This window comes from Acanthochromis polyacanthus, chromosome 5 (assembly GCF_021347895.1).
Source record: "Acanthochromis polyacanthus isolate Apoly-LR-REF ecotype Palm Island chromosome 5, KAUST_Apoly_ChrSc, whole genome shotgun sequence".
NCBI classification, from domain to species: Eukaryota; Metazoa; Chordata; class Actinopteri; family Pomacentridae; genus Acanthochromis; species Acanthochromis polyacanthus.
Genome location: NC_067117.1, coordinates 12687822 through 12709280, shown reverse-complemented (window position 1 = coordinate 12709280; position 21459 = coordinate 12687822). Strand labels below are relative to the sequence as shown.

Genomic DNA, 21459 nt, shown 5'->3' with positions numbered 1-21459 from the left:
CATCGCCGTTTTTTTGTCCATCCGTTTGTCAACAGGATTACACAAAAGCTACCACGCTGGTTTTCATGAAACGCTGGCTAATGAAGAAGCCATTAAGTTTTGGTACAGCTCTGGTTAAGGTTGTGAAAACACATATCACAAATGAACAGACTCTTGGCCTCAGTTAAGGTCTGTGCTCTCCGACTTATGTCATGTTATTACATGTAAGTGTACTACATAATACATAGCATAACATAGACGTATGCTGCAGAGAATGGTGCTAAAAGAGGATAACTAATTTTGCCAGATATTCTTGAAACAGCAGTTCTGTTTTTAGACTAATGAAATATTATCCCAAAGAATTCCAGCACTAACCATCACTGTGAAATAAATTCAGCTCTCTGGACGTATTGGGTTGATTAGACTGCAGCAAGGAACGGACAGGTGACGATTGTAGAGAGCCTTCTTCTATTTTTACACATATTACTTTCCATCCAAGTCTACAGGCTGAGTCATTTATTAATATCTTATTCTGCACTGTTCCTTCTTGCTCATTTTTTCTGCTGTAATGTAGTGCTGTATGATTCTTCTGTCTGGATGCATTATTACCCTGAAAGGACTTTTTCTTGGTGTGAAACTGCACAATGCAAATAAAGGTAAACTTGGATTACCCAGTGAAGTCAGGCCGTGTTATTTGTTTGGAAGCAGCTCTGTGAACATTATGATAATGTTTCTTGGTGTCATTTTTAGTGTATGTATGTTTTTTAAGAACCCAAACTTTCTTCACAGTTCAACATATAAATAAAACAACAATATGAGCAAAATTTACCAATGAATTATGTGTATAAAATGATGATCAACAATCAAGCCACTATGGTTCAAAAACAGCTGTTGCCATGTCTATACGTTGTTCTTGGTATTCGTATGAAGAGGAAACAGCGTGGGGTTTCCATTAATCCCTTACTTACAGTGCTCGAATGCAGTCTGAGGTTTGGTTTCACCTTCATTTCAACACATATTTAGGCCTAAAGGCTCATGGCACTCTTATGAAACTACAGAATGCCAAATATTTAGTGAGGTAAAGACTCAGATGTTATATTTTTGTTGTTGTAGACAAAGGGGTTATAATCCTCGAGAGCAAACTGATGACAGAAATCTCCATCTAATGGGGCCGTCTGGCTGGAGGTCAAAGGGCTTCAACTTTCTAGGCACTTGGAATATGATATACTGTAGGTACTAGCAGGTCTTCATCAAGAAGGGAGTTATTAGATTTGTTTGTTCATATATTTTCAAAAAGAGGCCGTTTTAAAACTGTTTTGACCAAGTGAAAGTATTTTTTGCCACAACAGGTTTGCTGCACTAGATGTAAAACCCCTATAGTTTGTCTGACACTTACTGATGTAAAGAAACCCGTCGAAGGAATTAATGTCATTTTCTATCTAACTGATTTGATAAAATGTCTTTGTTTTAGATACCTTATACCAGGATTCCTAAATATGCCTTAAAGATGAGCAAACTAACGCAAAAATGAGCTGAAGGCAAAAAAGAACTTAAAAAGAGAAAATCTCCCATGCAGCCTAATTAAATTTCTTTGTTCATCATTTAGTAGAAACGGCATATACACACGTGGACAAAATTCTTGGTACCCCTCAGTTAAAGAAGGAAAAACCCACAATTCTCACTGAAATCACTTGAAACTCACAAAAGTAACAATAAATAAAAATTTATTGAAAATTAAATAATCAAAAACAGCCATCACTTTTGAATTGTTGATTAACATAATTATTTAAAAAAACAAACTAATGAAACAGGCCTGGACAAAAATGATGGTACCTCTATAAAAGATTGAAAACTATTTGACCAGAGTGACATGATTAACTCAGGTGTGTCATTTCATTGACATCACAGGTGTTTCCAAACTCATAATCAGTCAGTCTGCCTATTTAAAGGGAGACAAGTAGTCACCCTGCTGTTTGGTGAAAAGGTGTGTACCACACTGAACATGGACAACAGAAAGCGAAGGAGAGAATTGTCCCAGGACATCCGAAAAAAAATTATAGACAAACATCTTAAAGGTAAAGGCTATAAGACCATCTCTAAACAGCTTGAAGTTCCTGTGACAACAGTGGCTCATATTATTCAGAAGTTCAAGACCCACGGGACAGTAGCCAACCTCCCTGGACGTGGCCGCAAGAGGAAAATTGATGACAAATTGAAGAGACGGATCGTTGGAATTGTATCCAAAGAGCCCAGAGCAACCTCCAAAGAAATTAAAGGTGAACTCCAAGGCCAAGGTACATCAGTGTCAGATCGCACCATTCGTCGTTGTTTGAGCCAAAGTGGACTTCATGGGAGACGACCAAGGAGGACACCACTGCTGAAAAAAACTCATAAAAAAGCCAGACTGGAATTTGCAAAAATGCATGTTGACAAGCCACAAAGCTTCTGGGAGAATGTCCTTTGGACAGATGAGACCAAACTGGAGCTTTTTGGTAAGGCACATCAACTCTATGTTCATAGACTCAAAAACCAAGCATACGAAGAAAAGAACACTGTCCCTACGGTGAAACATGGAGGAGGCTCAGTAATGTTTTGGGGCTGCTTTGCTGCATCTGGCACAGGGTGTCTTGAAAGTGTGCAAGGTACGATGAAATCTGAAGACTATCAAGGCATTCTGGAGAGAAATGTGCTGCCTAGTGTCAGAAAGCTTGGTCTCAGTCGCAGGTCATGGGTCTTCCAACAGGACAACGATCCAAAACACACAGCCAAAAACACCCAAGAATGGCTGAGAGAAAAGCGTTGGACTATTCTAAAGTGGCCTTCTATGAGCCCAGATCTGAATCCCATTGAACATATGTGGAAGGAGCTGAAACATGCCATTTGGAGAAGACACCCATCAAACCTGAGACAACTGGAGCTGTTTGCTCATGAGGAGTGGGCCAAAATACCTGTTGACAGCTGCAGAACGCTCATTGACAAATACAGAAATCGTTTAATTGCAGTGATTGCCTCAAAAGGTTGTGCAACAAAATATTAAGTTATGGGTACCATCATTTTTGTCCAGCCCTATTTCATTAGTTTGTTTTTTTAAATAATTATGTTAATCAACAATTCAAAAGTGATGGCTGATTTTGATTATTTAATTTTCAATAAATTTTTATTTATTGTTACTTTTGTGAGTTTCAAGTGATTTCAGTGAGAATTGTGGGTTTTTCCTTCTTTAACTGAGGGGTACCAACAATTTTGTCCACGTGTGTAGTGTACAGTGCTGGCAATCATTTACCGCCAATAGCTGCAGCAGCAGAAATGGCTCAAACGATGCAATACAGAACTATAATGATAAATTCAGTAGTGCAAAATATGAAATGACAGTTTGAGTCGACCCTACTATCAATATGTCATTCTTTCATTTTACTTCACTGTAATCTTTACAAGATTTTTTATAGTTAAAAACTGACTATTATTATCAATACAGTAAAGTCAATAAGTCAGTGTCATATTTCTTGACAGAAATCTGTGCATTTCCTTTTATTTTTGACCACTTCATAAACAAAAAAAATGTCTAGTATGCTAAAGTATGAAAACCCAACAACAAAATTGATTTCAAATACATACATATATATATTTGTTCTCAATTCTTCCAAACTTCTTTAGGGGGTGCCAAAAAATGTTGTACACAGGAAAAACTTGTTTGCCAGTCTGATAATGTAATTTGTTTTACTTCGATCCCCCAGGTTTGCACATATAAACCATTTCACATCAAATGCCTATCAATGAAACATACAGTAACAATGCTTTAACCTATTTCTTTACCCTAACCTCCTTTGTTAATCCATTTTCCTCTCCCATATTCAATTTAAACTTTTTTGTAGCTCTTTCACTGTTCTGTTTTTGACAGCAAAAGTCAAATAGCTTTTTGTTAAGGTCAACCTGCTGCTGTTGACAAGTTAACTGTCAGCGTCTGACACCAGGAACATTTCTGATGTTTTTGACCGCAGTAAATCACCTATTCTCGTGCCTCACATGACACGGCGGGGAAGCTTTTGAAGTCCTAAACATTCTGCTTCATAAAGGTTTATATGTTTGCATGACAGTAAACTTTCTATTGTCCAATGTGGAATCTGCAGTGAACAGGTGATTAGCTGTGTGTCTCCAGGTCTTTCGAGACAGGCACTTGTGTTGTCTCAAGGGCACAGATGTATTTTTAAACCCTTTCTTTAAATGGTCTTGTTGTGCTGTGTGTCCTGACAGATGAACTGAAGACAAGGCCAGGATTGTAGCTTGACCTTCCCCTAAGTCAAGTGTTTGTTCCCCATACGCGACAAGGAGGGGATCGTGTTATATGATGTGTAGTAGTTTGCATTCTTTCCTTGTTGAAAGATGACACTGGACTGGCAAAGAAGGAGAGAGGGCATTAGGAGTTAAATACCGAGGACTTCACACCCCACAAAATAGGCCTATATATTCAATAAAAATGTGATACTTGATCTCTTCTGCTCCTGGGTGTGCTTATTAGGAAGAAACACAAATATAGCTGTCTCCTCAGCAATGCTCTTAGAGCTCAGCCATTTGTTACTGCCTCAAGTCTTATTGTGGAACAACCTTTGATATGAAACGATCACACCCTCGGTGGTCTTAGCTTCCTTTATAATAGAAGAGGGGTCACCCACATAAGATGTGAGTTCACTGTTACATTTAAAATTCAGTTATAAACAATAGCTCTACAAATGCCTTTATCAATTTGATAGTATTTTTACATTTTCTAACTCTCCATTGTGTTGTAATAATTCCTGTTTTTAAAGTGAAAAATTATCAGAATTTATTGCAGCAGCAGAAACTGATAGCATGTTTAAAGGACTACTAATTACACATAAACATAATGATGGACCACTGATAATTTTTTCAACTAGTCACTAGTTTTAAATAGGAATTCTATTTTACCACAATCCAAATGACAGATTAAAATACATTTTGTTGGCTAACGACAATTTAAATACAAAAGAAAATCAAAGCACTTTATCACACTCACACTGTAAAAAAAAATACCGCAAATCCAATCTCTGGTACAGTCTATCTAATCTGTTAGTCAGTATTCGTTGGTAAATTTGTCGTGATTCTTTCCTATGAACAGAGGATGAGATCAGTTTTTCTCCACTGTCAGTGCTCTACAGTCCACTCTCTGAAACCATTTCTCAGCATGAACTTTTAACCGTAGGATTTAGGAGAAATGAAAAATACAGATGTCTATGATACATTTCAGTTCAAGGACAAATCTGTTCACAATCTAAAACACCTACACTATGGGCCAATCAGAATTAACCTGTAAAACTTGACTACTGAGCTTTGTTTACTTTCTCTTAATGAAAAGTATTGAAATGTTACTTTATCCCAGTGACTGGGGAAGTAGTCACATCATTTACTTGAGTAACAGCCTTAATATCACAATATAAAAGTCCTGTATTGACAATGTTACCCAAGTAAAAAATATCAAGGTATAATCAGGAAAATATAATTAAAGTATCACAAGTAGAAGTACACTGTGTATAAAAATACCCCCTGTGACTATTATTCTATTATAAACTGTGTGTTTTACATTCTATCTAAAGCTGTTAGATAAATGTAGTTAAGTAGTGGAGAAAGACTCGAGTAAAGGGCAAGTATTTCAAATCTGTACTCGAGTATAGTACTTGAGTAAATGCAGTTAGTTATAATCTTCCTCTGCTTTAGCCTGCCTGTACAGTATTTTGTTTGTGATGCACACAAATTGTGCCGACTATCAATTTCTTTAGTCGCTATTTTGTGTAAAACTAAACGCTAAGTGTCGCTTTTCTTGCATCTATTCTCAGGAATGGCTAATTAATAATAAACAATGATATATAGTAATTGCAAACCTACAGTTAACTAACCAAAGACGTCAGTGCCTGTGCTTCAGCATGAGCAGAGGTTTCACTGTATGTTGAGTTGTAAATTAGTCTATTTTCATCACACGACCACAACTTGACACGACACAGCATATGTTTTGAAGCACTAGAAAAGCTGTGAGGTGACCAGTCTGTCAGCAACATTAACACCACAAGGCAATGATTTGCAGTTATGGTAACCTGGGGATCTTTTATGTGATAACAGGAAACAGTTGACAAGCAGGTTATTTTGAATGATGAAGCCGTGCAGCCCACATTTAGACACAAAGTGCATCAGTCAGATCACTGTGAGTTCAGTCAGTAGATATGTGTGCTTCTAGTAATGCTTCATCATCCATTTCATTTCTGATATGAAATAATCGTGTTTTAATTTATGTTATGTATTTTGTGATGGTGTATGAAGTGGCTGTGATGACAGACGTTCAAAATACAGTTAGGCTACTTTCACACTGCAAGCCTTAATGCTTAATTCTGACCTACTGCTCAGATCTGCTGTTCACAATATTGTTTTATCGTGGCCAATATAAGATTTCCACTGTCATATGGAAATAACCATGGAAGCCACTTAAGTCAGCATTTTACAGATGCATTTAAATGTTGATGGGCAGTCGAGAGAAATCCCTGCCATCCTGAATACTTACACAATCTGAAATGAGGCAAATATTTTTAAACTGCATATTTTACAGCACTACATAAATTAGAGTAAAAGCATTGTCAATATATTCTTTGGCAGCTTGTGATGTTCTTAATTAACTTATATGACTTTATACCCATATGCATGTATTTATCATTTAAGTTCCAAACTAAACATAATGAATCAAACACCACAAAGATTCTGTTGCTTGCATGTTTATTTCTTGTTACACACTTGACACTTCAGACAAAAAGATCATATTTTATGATTTCTTGTACTGTGTCACATCAAGACTGATGTTTATTCTTCAGCGTCCTTCCCCTTTAAAACAAGAATAAGACAGTGAGAATTACTACACATCCGTAACGCAACCTTTGCATCAGTTTAATTAATATGACAGAAAGTGTAATCATTACTGAATAAAATAGAAATAAAACGTAGTATACCCTAACAATGTCACGGCTCTTGGCTCTCAGCTTGTTGACCTGCGACTCTGCAATGTCAGCTCGTTCCTGAGCTTCCTCGAGCTCATGCTGAACCTTCCTGTACCTGGACAGGTGAGTGTTGGCCTGCTCCTCCTGAGAAACACAAAAAATAAAACAATGAAGTGCTTCATATCAGATAAAGATCAGTCAGTTGATAAGTAATTCTGCATCATTCTGACAGTCCTCTGTAATCACATTTGATTGCTCTTTTCAGATGAGGGATACGAAACACTTTTAGCATTCTAAACTGATGACATTCAGTCATTAAGACATTGATCATTGATGTTCTTCAGGGTTTCATTCTGACATACAACAGTGACATCGAGCCACAGGCCATTTGCGATACTTGACATACATGTGAGATGGGACATGACAGCAACAAAATCCATAACAATGCACTGATGAACAAAATGCTGCACTGAAACTAATATCAAACTGCTCGAATGACGAATGAATAGTTTATTTACAATCTCCTAAAGACTGAAAACTCTCAGAATAACAAATATTACTTTATCTAACTGCAAAATCTTACAGTAATATGCCTTTTCATGGTTACTTGGCTACCTGCTACCATATTTTGGTTGGTAACATTAATAACTTTGGTTAAGTTCTATCCATAGGCTAATTACAGGAAGCATCCAGATGTACAGTGATGCCAGGAGTCTACTGTGAGACTGAACCCAAACATAACTATAATTAAATATACTTGATGTGACAGAAATATATTTACACTTAAGTTTAAGATCACAGATTAGAGTTTTACAAGTAAAATAACATCCTGAAAACTGTAATGGAGCTCATGATTCATCAGTGTAAATAAGGATTTAACTGTAGCTTATAAAGTTTGACTTTGAGTGCTTTGCTCACCAGTCTGAACTGTTAGATCCTGTCCTCATGTTATGGATTATTTATGACTGGTGAAGCTACTGCTGTTGTTCCACATGCTTAAATGTGCAAAACTCTCCTGCTTTGGAGAGGCTCCAATGGATCCAGCTGCTGTTTGATGTAGTGGTTATTTAATAAACTCAGTTAAAAAGACTCCTACAAACAGCTGGAAGCAGCAACCTAAACTTCAGCTCCTGCTAACATTTTGTCAGTACCCATATTATATTCATTATTGGTGAGTTTGAGCTGTTACAGCTCCATGTTCACAACACAAAATACTTGTATGGCCATTTCAGTTTGCAATGGATATGAAATTGTAGATGTAGATGTAGTAAATGAGGCAAAAATTAACGTGTGAAAGGTGTTTCCAGATTTTGGAGACGTCTGTGTGTGCGCCTCTGCCAACTAAAGCATGAAAACTCTTGAAAGAATTCGAACTACTTCCTAATTTCAAAGCCAAACCATTAAAGTGACAGCATGCAGGTCAGACTCGTGCCATGTTGAAAGTGATACGTAAATGTTAGTGGGTCTGACTTCGTAAGATTTACGGAAACGTGACCAGGGTGCTTATTCATACAGAAATCCGAGACATTCGGTATGCTGTCAGATTAATGGAAAGAAGTGCATGTCTGAAGGTGTTAGTGGTGCGACGCCTATTTGTGTTGCATGTGTCGCATATTTCACACTCACAGCTTCCTCAGATTGCCTCTTGTAGGATTTCACTTTCTGCTGCAGCTTATCCACCAGATCTTGGAGTCGGGCAATATTCTTCTTGTCCTCCTCAGTCTAGAAGCGGTACACAGTGGAGTCTGTTTGAGACCAACACTACAGGGAGCTCCTTCATCGCTTCTTGATTTATGAACAAACCACTTCAGCGCACACAACACACTCGCGTCTACATCTTCTACAGTGAAGACACTTCAGGAAGACTTATGTGAAGAGCGACAGCAACCAAACATGCTGCAAATACTGCTGGCATAAATCAATTATACAACTGCAGGGAAATTTGCATACTGTTGGCAGCACAGACTGCCTTTAGAAGATCCTTCAGCACAAACACTCTCATCTTTGAGAGTACTGTACATGCACAACTAGCTTCTCTTTCCAATTTTTTCAAGGTGAAAATTTGTTAAACACCTCTATAAATGTTACACATGTACTAATAAAAGCACATAGCTTAATGTATTTATAGTTGCAACCAGAATGTCTATTTTTAGCCAGTGTCTACTTCATATCAAGTACTGTAGGAGCAAAAGAAAAATAATGGAGATTGATGCCCTCTAGGGGTAAATAGATATTCTACATTCAGTTTATCTTCAGCAGCACAGAGTAAAGAGCTTGTTTAGAAAATAACATGATTTACAATTATGTCTGGAAATGTATGGAAAATGCATTTCATGCATGTAAACAGCTGTTTAATTAGTTTCATTTACTGTACCTGATAAGTCAGCTCCTTCACTCGACGCTCATATTTGCGGACACCTTTCACAGCCTCAGCTCCACGCCTCTGCTCAGCATCAACTTCACCCTCCAGCTCTCGAACCTTTCCAACGAGAAGTCCGGATGTTAACAGAGGTCAGATAGAGGTAATCAGATGCTGTAAGTCTTTTGAGACTAGTAAAAAGATTTGATATGGCACAAAACTGCGAAGAACTCATAGTCCTTTATACTTTGGTAGGTATGTACAAAAAGGAAAACCATTTCTACATTCTTTAGTAGAGGTAGATATCAAAACGCTAAAATAACTGTTATTCAAAGGAATTCCAAGCCAGACAAATACAAACTTTAACAAAGTACACATACCCTAGCCTCCAGTTTCTGGAGCTGCTTCTTGCCGCCCTTCATGGCCAGATTTTCAGCTTCATCAAGGCGGTGCTGCAGGTCCTTCACCGTCACCTCCAGGTTCTTCTTCATCCTCTCCAAGTGAGCACTGGTGTCCTGCTCCTTCTTCAGCTCTTCTGCCATCATGGCAGCCTATATATGCAAAAATTGTACAAATGAGCAATAAATACACATAAAAACAAGAATGTAGAATACAACAGAATTGGGATTATCTACAAAAATAAGACAAAGGTGGTGCATAATGTTTCTTACAAAAAATTATGTTTAGCCTACCTGTGATTCTGAACTGAATCATAGTGTGAAACATCTCATTTAACCATCTTTTATGTAACTACGCTTCACTGCTCATTGATCTGAGATCAATTTAGCGGATTCATTTAGCTGTCCTTAATTCTAAATCAGTGTTCAATAGGCTGCTCCAAAGTAACCACTGAAACGTTTTGAAAGGACAAAGTACAGCATAAACAGCTGGATTATGAATTAACAGTAAGCACATGTTAAAATACTTAAATAGGACTCACATCAGTGATGGCCTTTTTGGCTTTGTCTTCAGCATTTCTTGCTTCCTGGATAGCATCCTCCACTTCACCTTGGATCTGGGCAAGGTCACCCTCCAACTTCCTTTTAGTGTTTATGAGATTTGTGTTCTAAAGGGACAAACATACAGGGTGAGGCTTTCAATTTTTACTCCACTATTATTGAAATTCTGTTACATTTTAGCACTTATCAATACCTGAGAGTGCAGCAGTCCCACGCGCTCGCTGGCATCCACCAGCTCCTGCTCAGCGATCTTACGGCCTCTCTCAGTCTGCTCCAGAGCAGCTCTCAGCTCTTCAATCTCAGCCAGCATCAGGTTGTTCCTGCGCTCCACCATTGCAATCTGCTCCTTCATGTCTGCCTGACCTCTGACAGCTTCATCAAGGTGCAGCTGGGCCTCCTGAAATCAAGCCAATGCAAACTGTATTCAGTATTTAACATATCTTTGAGCCATTCAGCATTATTTTGTTTTTACAAATTTGTGTGTTTATGCATATGTATGTCAGACCTTAAACTGTCCCTGCACATTTCTCAGCTGTTTCTGGGCTTCAGCTGCCTGGCGGTTGGCATGACTCAGCTGAATCTCCATCTCATTGAGGTCTCCCTCCATCTTCTTCTTGATTCTCAGGGCATCATTCCTGCTCCTGATTTCAGCATCCAGAGTGCTCTGCATGGTCTCAATTATTCTCTGGCTGTTCCTCTTAATCTGCTCAATCTCCTCATCCTTCTCTGCAATTTTTCTGTCAACTTCACCCTTGACTTGGGTGAGCTCCAGCTGGACACGGAGAATCTTAGACTCTTCATGCTCCAGGGTAGCCTGCAAAATGAACAGTGTGGGTAAAATTTTCAAGATTAAAACGTAATAACAAACATAGTAGGCTACAAGTTTCTGAACACGATCATAATTTCACAGGTTCTTGTATGTATTTTTCTTTGCAAATACATAATTTTAAATACCTCTGCCTCCTCCAGGGCAGTTTGCACTTCTGCTTTCTCAATTTCTGCACTCTTCTTCCCCTTTTCGAGTTCATGAATTGTTTTTCCTGTTTCGCCAATATGTTCGGTTAAATCGGAGATTTCCTCTGTTTAAGCAAACACAAAATTCACATCATATGTTAAAATTTCATTGTCTGCAAGGTACAGTGTAGTAATCAATTCTAATTATTGCATTCAATCACTTTTTTTGTCTTACGTTGCAGGTTCTTGTTCTCTCTCTTCAGGGTCTCCAGTTGGTCCAGAGCTTCTTCATAGGAGTTTTTCATTTTAAACAGCTCAGTGCTTAGTGAGCGAGCCTCCTTTTGAGCTCCCTCAAGCTCAGCCTGGCTCTCTTCATACTTCTGCTTCCACTCTGCAAGAACCTAAAGGTACAGAAAACTAAGTTTTGATTTTTTTTTTATATACTGTCACAAAGTTTACTGTGGCTGTACACAAAATACTGTACCTTGTCAAAGTTCCTTTGCTTCTTGTCAAGGTTAGCAGCCAGAGCGTTAGCTCTCTCCACATCGATCATCAGGTCCTCCACTTCACCCTGCAGTCTCTGTTTAGTCTTTTCCAGAGAGGCACATTTTGCATTCACAGCCTCGATGGATTCCTCTGCATCCTGAAGACGCTGGGCAAGCTTTTTCCTGCAAAAACAGATTATCAGGAGTCACACAATTAATGCCAGACAATCAAACAATGTTAGACTTAATCCCACTCTACATCTCTGAACCAGATAGTGTTTTCAGTGCATGAATTTGTCATTGGTAGCGTTCATGCTACATTAAAACGGAAAACTTACTTTGCCTCCTCCAGCTCCTCAGTGCGCTGAATAGCATCAGTCTCATATTTGGATCTCCACTGAGCCACCTCACTGTTAGCCTTGGACATGGAACGCTGCAGCTCAGCTTTGGCCTCCTGCTCCTCCTCAAACTGCTCTCTGAGCAGGTCGCAGTCATGACGAGCTGATTGAACAGCATGAGCCAGGGCGTTCTTGGCCTAGAAGCCAAATGAGAATCAAATAACATTTTTTACAAATACATAAATTTGATAATATGTTACCAAAATAAACGAGACTAATTCAGTACCTTCATTTCTTCCTCAAGGTGCCTTTTAAGCTCCTCAATCTGGTGAACATAAGCTTGTTTCCCCCTTGTAAGTTGTGAAACAAGAGATTCCTTTTCTTCCAACTGCCGGCCAAATTCCCCTGAAGGGAATAACGAGAAAGTATTTTATAAACATTCTTCAAAAGTAAAAGTGTATGTCATTGTGCTTTTTGAACAGTAATTTTAGGTCCAGACATCTCACTCACCATTTTCAGTCGTCAGTCTTGCTCTTTGAGCATTGAATTCATTTAGCTGACGCACATGATCTTCATTCTTGGACTTGAATTCACTTAGTTGATCCTCAAGAGAGCGGCACATTTTCTCCAGATTACCCTACAGTGCCGACAAACAGGAGTGTGATGTACATACAATCATCTGATTCTGGAGATAATAAAACATGAATCCTGTTTTTTAATGTTTACTCTTCAATCAAAACAAACAAAAGTCTTACTTTTGATTTGGCGATAGCCTCCATATTGCTTATGAGGTCATCAATCTCCATCTTGAATTCACTTTTCTCTTTCTCCAGTTTCTGTTTGACTCTCTGGAGGTTATCAATCTGTTCTCCCAGCTCTGCCACACTGTCAGCCTGCTTCTTACGGAGAGCTGCAGCGGTGGCTTCATGCTGCAGGGTGGACTCTTCGAGATCACGACGCAGCTTATGAAACTCGGCCTCACGCTTCTTGTTCATCTCAATCTGTACTGATGTTGCTCCTCCAGCTTCTTCCAGCCTCTCACTGATCTCCTCAAGTTCCCTGGAGAGCTCAGACCTCTGCTTCTCCACCTTGGCCCGAGCAGCTCGCTCAGCCTCGATCTCCTCCTCCAGCTCCTCAATACGAGCCTGTAGGATGCAAAAAAGCAAGTCATGTTTAAATGCAAAGTGTGCTATGTACAGATAAATCTATTTATTTTGAGCAACACTATGTTTGACACAGTTTTTTGTGCATTGTACAATTAAAAACAAAGATTTACAATAACAGAGAGAAGTTAAAATCAACATCTCAACACTGGTAAAAAAAAAAAAATTCCTTTATAGCAGAATCACAGCAATGTTTCTGCTGTGACAACAATTTAACCACACAATACAGTATATGAAGCATAGACCATTTTACAGAAAAACATACATTCTTGAACTAATTCTAACTGTTTTAATGGCTTAATTAAATGGCTATGCAAACCAGAACTTGATTCCACCCATCCAAAGATTAATGTGTAAATGTTTTTGATAGAAAACAGCGACAAACATTCAACAAAATGCCCATACACAATGCCCCCAAACAGATTGACACATTACCTGCAGCTCCTTGATTTTCTTTTGAAGCTGAACACCAACTGATTGCTCATCTTCTATCTTGCTGAGTAACTGGCTAATCTCAAAGTCTCTCCTTTAACAGCAAAAAAAATTATGTTAGATGTATATTGTTACTTTATGAATTGTGAAAGTCAAAATGAGCTTTCATTTGTACATACTTCTTTACTTTCTCTTCAGACTGCTGCTTGTCATTTTCAAGATCCATGATTGTTTCCTGGGCCAGCTTCAGATCTCCTTCGAGCTTCCTTTTTCCTCGCTCAAGATCCATACGGAGCTTCCTCTCTTGCTCTAATGAACCTTCAATCTAATGAATTCACAAACAGGACAAGGACCAGAGGAAGTATTTATGAAGAATTGCTGCACTTGTAGGCATCTTCCTGATTCAAATGAATATATAGTCACTCACATCGTCCACTTGCTGCTCCAGCTTGGTCTTGGCCTTCGTCAGAGTGTTGACTTTGTCTTCCTCTGCTTGCAGGTCATCAAGGAGCTGCTGATGAGCCTCTTGGAGGGCTTTCTTCTCCTTAGTCAGTTTAGCAATGGTCTCATCTTGAGAAGCCATTTCCTCTATAAGGTTTTTGACCTAAAGTGTTTGTATAAAAAAAAAAAAAAAAAATTGTATTTGATCAAAATACACAATTTCAAATAAGCACAGTTTAGTAAATGAAAATGAGCGACACAAACCTTGTTCTCAGTGGCATGTTTCTCCTTTTCCACTTTGGCCAGGGTGAGCTCCAAGTCATCGATGTCTTTCTTTAACTCAGAGCACTCGTCCTCCAGCTTCCTCTTCTTTGCAGTCAGCTCAGCATTGATTTCCTCCTCATCCTCCAGCCTCTCAGATACCTCTTTGGCTTTAGCCTCGAGCTGGATTTTAGCTTTAATGAGCCCCTCACACCTTTCCTCTGCATCGGCGAGGTTTTCCCCCTCCTAGATATTCAGTAACATAAAATGAAAATTATGAAGTCAACTGTAACAAACCAAGTGTCTGAAAAAGCAATTTCCCCTCTCAATTTAACTTACAGACTGAATTTGTAGCTGCAAGTCATTCTTCTCCTGTAGGAGAGAGACCATCTTCTCCTCCAATTCTTTCTTCTTAGCCAGAGCCTTTGCTAGCTCCTCCTTGGTCTTTTCAAAGTCTTCTTTCATTTGGGCCATCTCTTTCTCAGTCTCTGCACTCTTCAGCAGTGGCTTTATTCTGAAGTACAGCTTCATCCATGGCCAGGTTTTGACATTCATGAATGAACGGATGTTGTACTGGATGGAGTAAATGGCTTCCCTGGGGATACAAAGCACAGAGTATTTTTCTTCTCTTGCTCAGGTTTATGTAATGTACACACCTGTCTCCTCTGCTCTTTCAAAGACAGTAGGAAAGAAGCAATGTCATCTTTGGGAAAAATACGTGTAGCTGAGTATAGATTTACAGTAGTTAGGTAGCCTTAATCTGCTCCTTTCAAAAATATATTTTGTTTTAGCATGACCCTGACTTTCCATGGAAATGCCATCAACAGCATACAACAAACTGAAATTAGATTCCTGCTTTCTGAAATCACCTGACAATACACAGCTTCATACATACAACTGTCTGAGTATAACTACATAGTCAGCATCCAGCAACTGGCATTTAGTTTTCTTCAGGAGGCCTCATACACTCTGACATGCACTTCTTTCCTTTCAATAAAACCTTTAAACTAGGTGACTAAAAATAAAGAGGACTGAGTACATATGTAGAGGGCTTTCACAAAAAGGCAATTAGGAAGGCCTGAGTTGTCATACCACCTGTTTCCATAATCTAGATAAAAATTACTATCTGAATATAGGCTGGACATTTTTATATGATCAAATTATTATATTGTATTAATTAGGCTACAGATAAAGGAAGCGTGAACTATGACCCTGATAATATAGTTGGAGAGAGTGATCAACCTCCACAAGGACAGTCAGTCATAATGTGAGGCAAACATTGTGTTTTATTACTAAGTAATATGCATTTTTTATTTTTTCTTACCCTATATCCCACCCATTCCCCTTGCAGATATTTATTACTTTCAAAATCTATTTCTACATGCAAGTCTCATTCAGAATTCATACTTCAGCCATACTAATGTCTAGTTTAGTCAACCTACCTTCTCGCCATCATCTTGACAAATTCCTTTCTCATCACATAACCTCTGCACAGAGCCTGAGTCATTGTGACCAGTGCCACCAGTTTCTCATCTCTCATCTCTTCAAGCATACCCAGTAGTCCAGCTTTGAAGAATACCTATAGATAGGTGTAATAACATTGGCTTAACCATTTTTTCTGTTTCAAGCGGCACAGTGATTTCAGTTTTATGATTGTTATTATTACATCAAGTTACCTTTGTGTGTCCGAATTTGTACTGAGTTCGGTCAACATCTATAGAGCCCAAGAGTTTCTCTGAGGCTTTCTTGTTGTCAATGAATTGTCCCTCAGGGATGACACTGGCATTCAGTACTTTGTACCTAAGAGAATTTAATTAAGTCAGATCACCAGCAAAACAGAATCAACATCTATGGACTTACAGAAATAAAGAGTTTACCTCTGCTTGAAGTCACCATAGAGGATTCTGCTGGGGAAGCCTTTGCGACAGATCCTGATGCCTTCCAGCACACCATTACACCTCAGTTGGTGGATGACCAGGAAGTTCTCCATGAGACCTTAACCAGTAAAGAAAAGATTGTAAATTTAATAAAAGTGAAGCTTGTCCCAGGTCAGTGATACTGTAAAGAGGTTGTGTGGTGTTTTGCAGATACCATCCTACTTTGAAGCAGTAGCTATGGGAAAGACAGGCTAACCACACAGTAGATGAATGAATGAACATGTGAATTAGCTTTTGGTGGGGCGAGACTGTTGTCAGTGACAAAAAATATATTTCTTTTTGTGACCTACCTGGTGTTTTGGATTCATTGGGAATCAAACAGCGCACAAAATGTGGATGAGTACTCCTTAAGTTGGTCATCAGCTTGCCCAGGTTTTCCTATTCATGGGTGGAACATTTATCATTTTAATTTTATTTTACCAGCAAGACTGCACTGTCTTACATTTTTTTAAAAAGCCTGCTACAATTCTAAATCTGAGGGACAAACGACTCATGCCACACAGTAATAAACATGTCTAAACATAATCAATCACAACATTTCTTGCATATATTCATTCATCTAAGTATTTACAAGTTAAAATAAAAATTACCCTGAAAAGAGCAGACACCGTCTGGAAGGAGCCACCCTTCTTCTTGCCACCACCCTTCTTTCCACCTTTACTATCTGTAAAAAAACATTCAATTTTCTTCATTCTCCATCCTCGTTTTACAAGCTGTTAAACAAATAATTATTTCCGTTTTGTATTTGATATTGTTGCTTATCCTCTTTACGGCTTAATCTAAAGTACTCCCTTCCTTTGTAGCCGTACTGGCTGAAATTGCCATGATACAGAACATTTGCTTAAATCTCACATACAGTGCTTTAAATATTGAATAACTTTACCGTCAGCAGAGGCATGAGATGCAAATAGCAAGGCCAGAAGCTTCGTTGAAGACTTCTGGTAAAGCTGCACCACAGAGTCATTCAGGGGGTCCTTGTTCTTGTCCAACCAGCCAAGAACATTGTAGTCAACAGTGCCGGCATAGTGCACCAGGGAGAAATGGGCCTCAGCTTTGCCTTTGGTCGGCTTTGGTTTCTGGAAGGGAGCACTTTTTCCAATATGCTGGTCATACATTTTGTTCTTGAAGGTCATGTCTGTTGCCTTGGGGAACATGCACTCCTCTTCAAGGATGGAGAAGATGCCCATTGGCTTTTGATAACACAAAGCACAAAATGACAATCTGTAATGCTAGATTAGGGTAGAGAAAATTATCATTTTTCTTTATAATTAAAATTTCTCCTGTAGTACCTTCTCAATAAGCTCAATGCAGGCAGCCAAGTCCATGCCAAAGTCAATGAACTCCCATTCAATTCCCTCTTTCTTGTACTCCTCTTGCTCCAGGACAAACATGTGATGGTTGAAAAACTGTTGCAGTTTTTCATTGGTGAAGTTGATGCACAGCTGCTCCAAACTGTTGAACTAACATAAAAGATACTGTGTTAAACTTTAGCTTTGCTGGTGCAGCATGCATAAATAACGGCTGATTATAGTTTACTTACATCAAAGATTTCAAATCCAGCAATATCTAAGACACCTATGAAAAAGTTTCTGGGTTGTTTGGTATCCAGCATCTCATTGATTCTGACGACCATCCACAAGAACATTTTCTCATAGACAGCCTTGCAGAGAGCCATGACGGCATTGTTGACCTAAAAATGGAAAGCGGTGGACTTGTGGTTATACAAAATATTTTTGTATCATTTAATACATTTATGCTCATAAACAAGTATCTTTACCTGTGGGACAGTTTGACCTTTAACTACCATTTCATTGCCAACCTTGACTCTTGGGTAACACAAGGCTTTGAGCATATCAGCAGAATTAAGGCCGATGAGGTATGCAATTTTATCAGCCACTAAAATAAAGAGACCACAAACAAAAGGTAAATGATGGTATGGGAATCTATGTCCAAAGTGCCTCACCTGGCTTCTTTTATACTGAAGGTCTCATCTGAGCACCAAGACACCCTACCTTTATCATGCAATAATTCTCAACAATAATTCTATTTTACCCTCAGTGCCATCAGGCTCAGCCTGCTCCTCCCTCTGTTTCTGCTTGAACTTCATATTTCCATGATGCATCACAGCTCCAGTCAGCTTGTAAATGCTGATCTTCTCCTCTGCAGTGAAGCCCAGGATGTCAATGGCTGTCTGCAAAATTAATGATAACACAAACACAGATTTATTGTAACATTTTTTTTTACTTGTTATGTACAATATTTGATTCTTTACAAAAACCTTGACTAACAAATCTTCACTTGTTCACATGGTGTTATGAGTTGCTCCAGGAAAACATGACATCTATTGAACCCTAACAGTATGTACAATTAAGTATGAATTTAATCCCTTTAAAGATTCAATATTAACTTGAACTCTTCAGAATTTTGCACCATTGTCTACTCACATCTGTAGCAATGAATTCTTCAACGTCATTGATACTCTTGACAGTGATTTCACCCTGACTGATCATGTGATAGTCATACGGGTTGGTGGTGATGAGAAGACCCTCTGAAAAACATTTATCCTATTTCAATATACAGATTCGGGTGGAGGAAGTATATCTTCTATAAAAGTATTTACTATGTGACTAATTAAGTAATCTCACACCTATTAGCTCAGGTTTGTGGCCTGTCATGAGCTGATAGAAGATGTGGTAACTCCTCTCAGCTGACAGCTGGAACGTCACTCGAGATTTCTCCAGCAGATCTATAAAACATGGCAAAAGAAATGGTTTATTGTTTGTTCTGTCATTACACCTTATAGATAATGATAGGTTTGAAGCTTACATGTTTCAATATCAGCAGAAGCCAACTTTCCAGTGGATCCAAAATGGATTCTGATGAATTTACCCTGCAGAAATGCATATTTATTAAATAACTGCACTACACATATAGTGTAGAAGAAAAAGCAGAAGACTATATCCTCAATTTCAATCCTGAACTACATTCAATACTATGGAGACAATATGCAGAGAGTACAGAACTAAAAGACCATCTTAAAAACATACATTATTTTAGTGCAGCAGGATTTTGAGAAGCAAAACTTACAAAGCGGGATGAGTTGTCATTCCTCACTGTTTTGGCGTTACCATAGGCCTCAAGCAGTGGGTTGGCTGCAATGATCTGATCCTCCAGCGACCCCTTAAAATGATGTTACACAACACATATAATTATTCAGTGATTTACATTTTTACAAATATTGCACATATGTTCAGCACATTACATCACTTACCTGCATTTTTCCAGGAACTGCCTCAGCTTTCTTTGCTCCAGACACTGCGATTGTTGCAAAGTACTGGATGACACGTTTGGTGTTAACAGTCTTTCCTGCTCCAGATTCTCCACTAGAATGCACAAAATTATGGACACGTGTTGTTTTAATTTGACATAATAAAATACAGAAATAATCAGGACATAGATTGATTAAATAGGACTTACGTAATCAAGATTGACTGATTCTCACGATCTGTTAAAATAAAAAACATATTTTCTTGTTACTGGATTCAGTAACACTGCATTATGTTTTATAGATACAGCAGCCACAGTGTTTTCATAAACTGTATGTTTTCCACAACAAACCAACAAGGAAGTTATCAAAACTGCCCAATGTTTACAAGTTGAAACCTTCTAAAGACTCCTTGCTCAGGACATGAAATAGCTTAAAACAGACTGATACCTTGGAGCATGAACTGATAGGCGTTATCAGAGATGGAGAAGATGTGGGGTGGAGCCTCAATCCTCTTTTTGCCCCTGTATCCCACAACCACCACTGCATCATACACTGGGAGCCACTTGTAGGGGTTCACAGTGACGCAGAACAGCCCTGAGTAGGTCTGTTGGAAGTAGAAGAGGACACAGTGTGTATGAAATATCAAGACATAAAAGGAGCTGAAACATTATGACCACTCACAGATAAAGTAAATAACACTATTCCCAAACAACGCTTTAGGCCAATGTGTGGAATATATAAGACACTTTTCGTAGTCAATGTGAAGGATGCTGGAGAAAAGGCAGGTGTAAAAAGTGTCTTTTACAAGCGAGTCGGAGCTTCTCAGAAACAATTTATGGGGGGTGCCCCTAAAGCAGCCATGACCACATACCACCAGTGGTCCAAGGCAATGAATTGGCAACAGAGTGTTGGGGGATGTGCTGTCAAGTGTGATCTGTGGTGGCTCCACTTCGCAGCTTATGGGACTTAAAAGATCTGCTGCTCATGTGTTGGTGCCAGAAATCAGAGGGCACCTTCACAGGTTTAACAGAGTCAATGCCCCTGTAGATTGGAGCTGTTCTGATGACCAGTATATTAGGCAGTGGTGGTCATAATGTTTTGGCAATTCAGTGTATATACAGTACACAGTATATCTATACAAACAGTGCAAAAAGTTTAACTTTATGTTTCAGTTGGTCTTACATAGATCATCCATGCTGCATAGCGCTCTTTGAGGTTATACAGCACAGAAGGCTCGCTGAGATGGGTCATCATGGCCATGTCCTCGATCTTATCGAACTTTGGAGGGTTCATGGGGAAGACTTCATCTTCCTTTACAGTAAGGGTCTGTACCAAGACAGAGAATAATTTGTACAAAGGGTGTTTAGATATGTACTTCTGGGTTTACATGTCTATTGTATTGTATGTTTATTGATCTCTGCATACCTTTCCTCCTTGAATTTCAACTGTGGCTTTGCCACCCTCCTTCTTCACTAGTTTTCCTTTCACATACATCTCAGTGGGCTCTGTCACATAGTAAGCTGTTCTGGCATCAAAAGGAGTGTTTTGAGCCTCTATTCTCTCCCTTTCAGGTTTCCGGAGGTATGTGGCCGCCGGGCCGAAGCATTCCATGTCCTGGTCACCCATGGCACCTCTGTAAAATTAAAAAAGAAAAAAGTAAAATTTAATTTGTGTTTAATGGACATGCATTAGAGTCCTTAAAATAAGCATGCCTGGACAAAATAGGAAAGTGCATCCATTAAACATATTTAATTTCATCTGAAAGATGTCACTAGCTGCATAGACATTATTTACCTTCTTGCTGTCTTGTGATGCAGCTGCTGCGTAGACACTAAAAAAGTCAAAGGTAAATTAAAACTGGATAAAGATTATTCCCAGAGATGAGTAACTTTCT

At 38.7% G+C, this 21459-nt stretch overlaps 1 protein-coding gene across 1 annotated transcript; it reads right to left on the bottom strand.

Annotated features, from left to right (window-relative positions):
- Positions 1–6733: 6733 nt before the first annotated feature.
- Positions 6734–21191, bottom strand: LOC110963710 (myosin heavy chain, fast skeletal muscle-like). Its single transcript, XM_051948408.1, has 39 exons — positions 20991–21191; positions 20748–20891; positions 20013–20169; positions 19775–19802; positions 19569–19680; positions 19385–19477; positions 19124–19187; positions 18945–19043; positions 18742–18845; positions 18350–18488; positions 18075–18193; positions 17838–17987; positions 17587–17757; positions 17181–17487; positions 16888–16961; positions 16588–16675; positions 16238–16355; positions 16037–16160; positions 15803–15939; positions 14700–14955; positions 14364–14606; positions 14086–14262; positions 13838–13983; positions 13662–13752; positions 12819–13208; positions 12574–12700; positions 12350–12468; positions 12064–12260; positions 11725–11908; positions 11476–11641; positions 11241–11365; positions 10792–11100; positions 10480–10683; positions 10268–10393; positions 9708–9878; positions 9343–9447; positions 8595–8690; positions 6981–7112; positions 6734–6855 (listed from the first exon to the last, which is right to left on the bottom strand). Exons 1-39 carry the CDS (start codon positions 21189–21191, stop codon positions 6835–6837), a joined length of 5814 nt encoding a protein of 1937 aa, XP_051804368.1. The 3' UTR covers positions 6734–6834.
- Between the last annotated feature and the right edge of the window lie 268 nt (positions 21192–21459).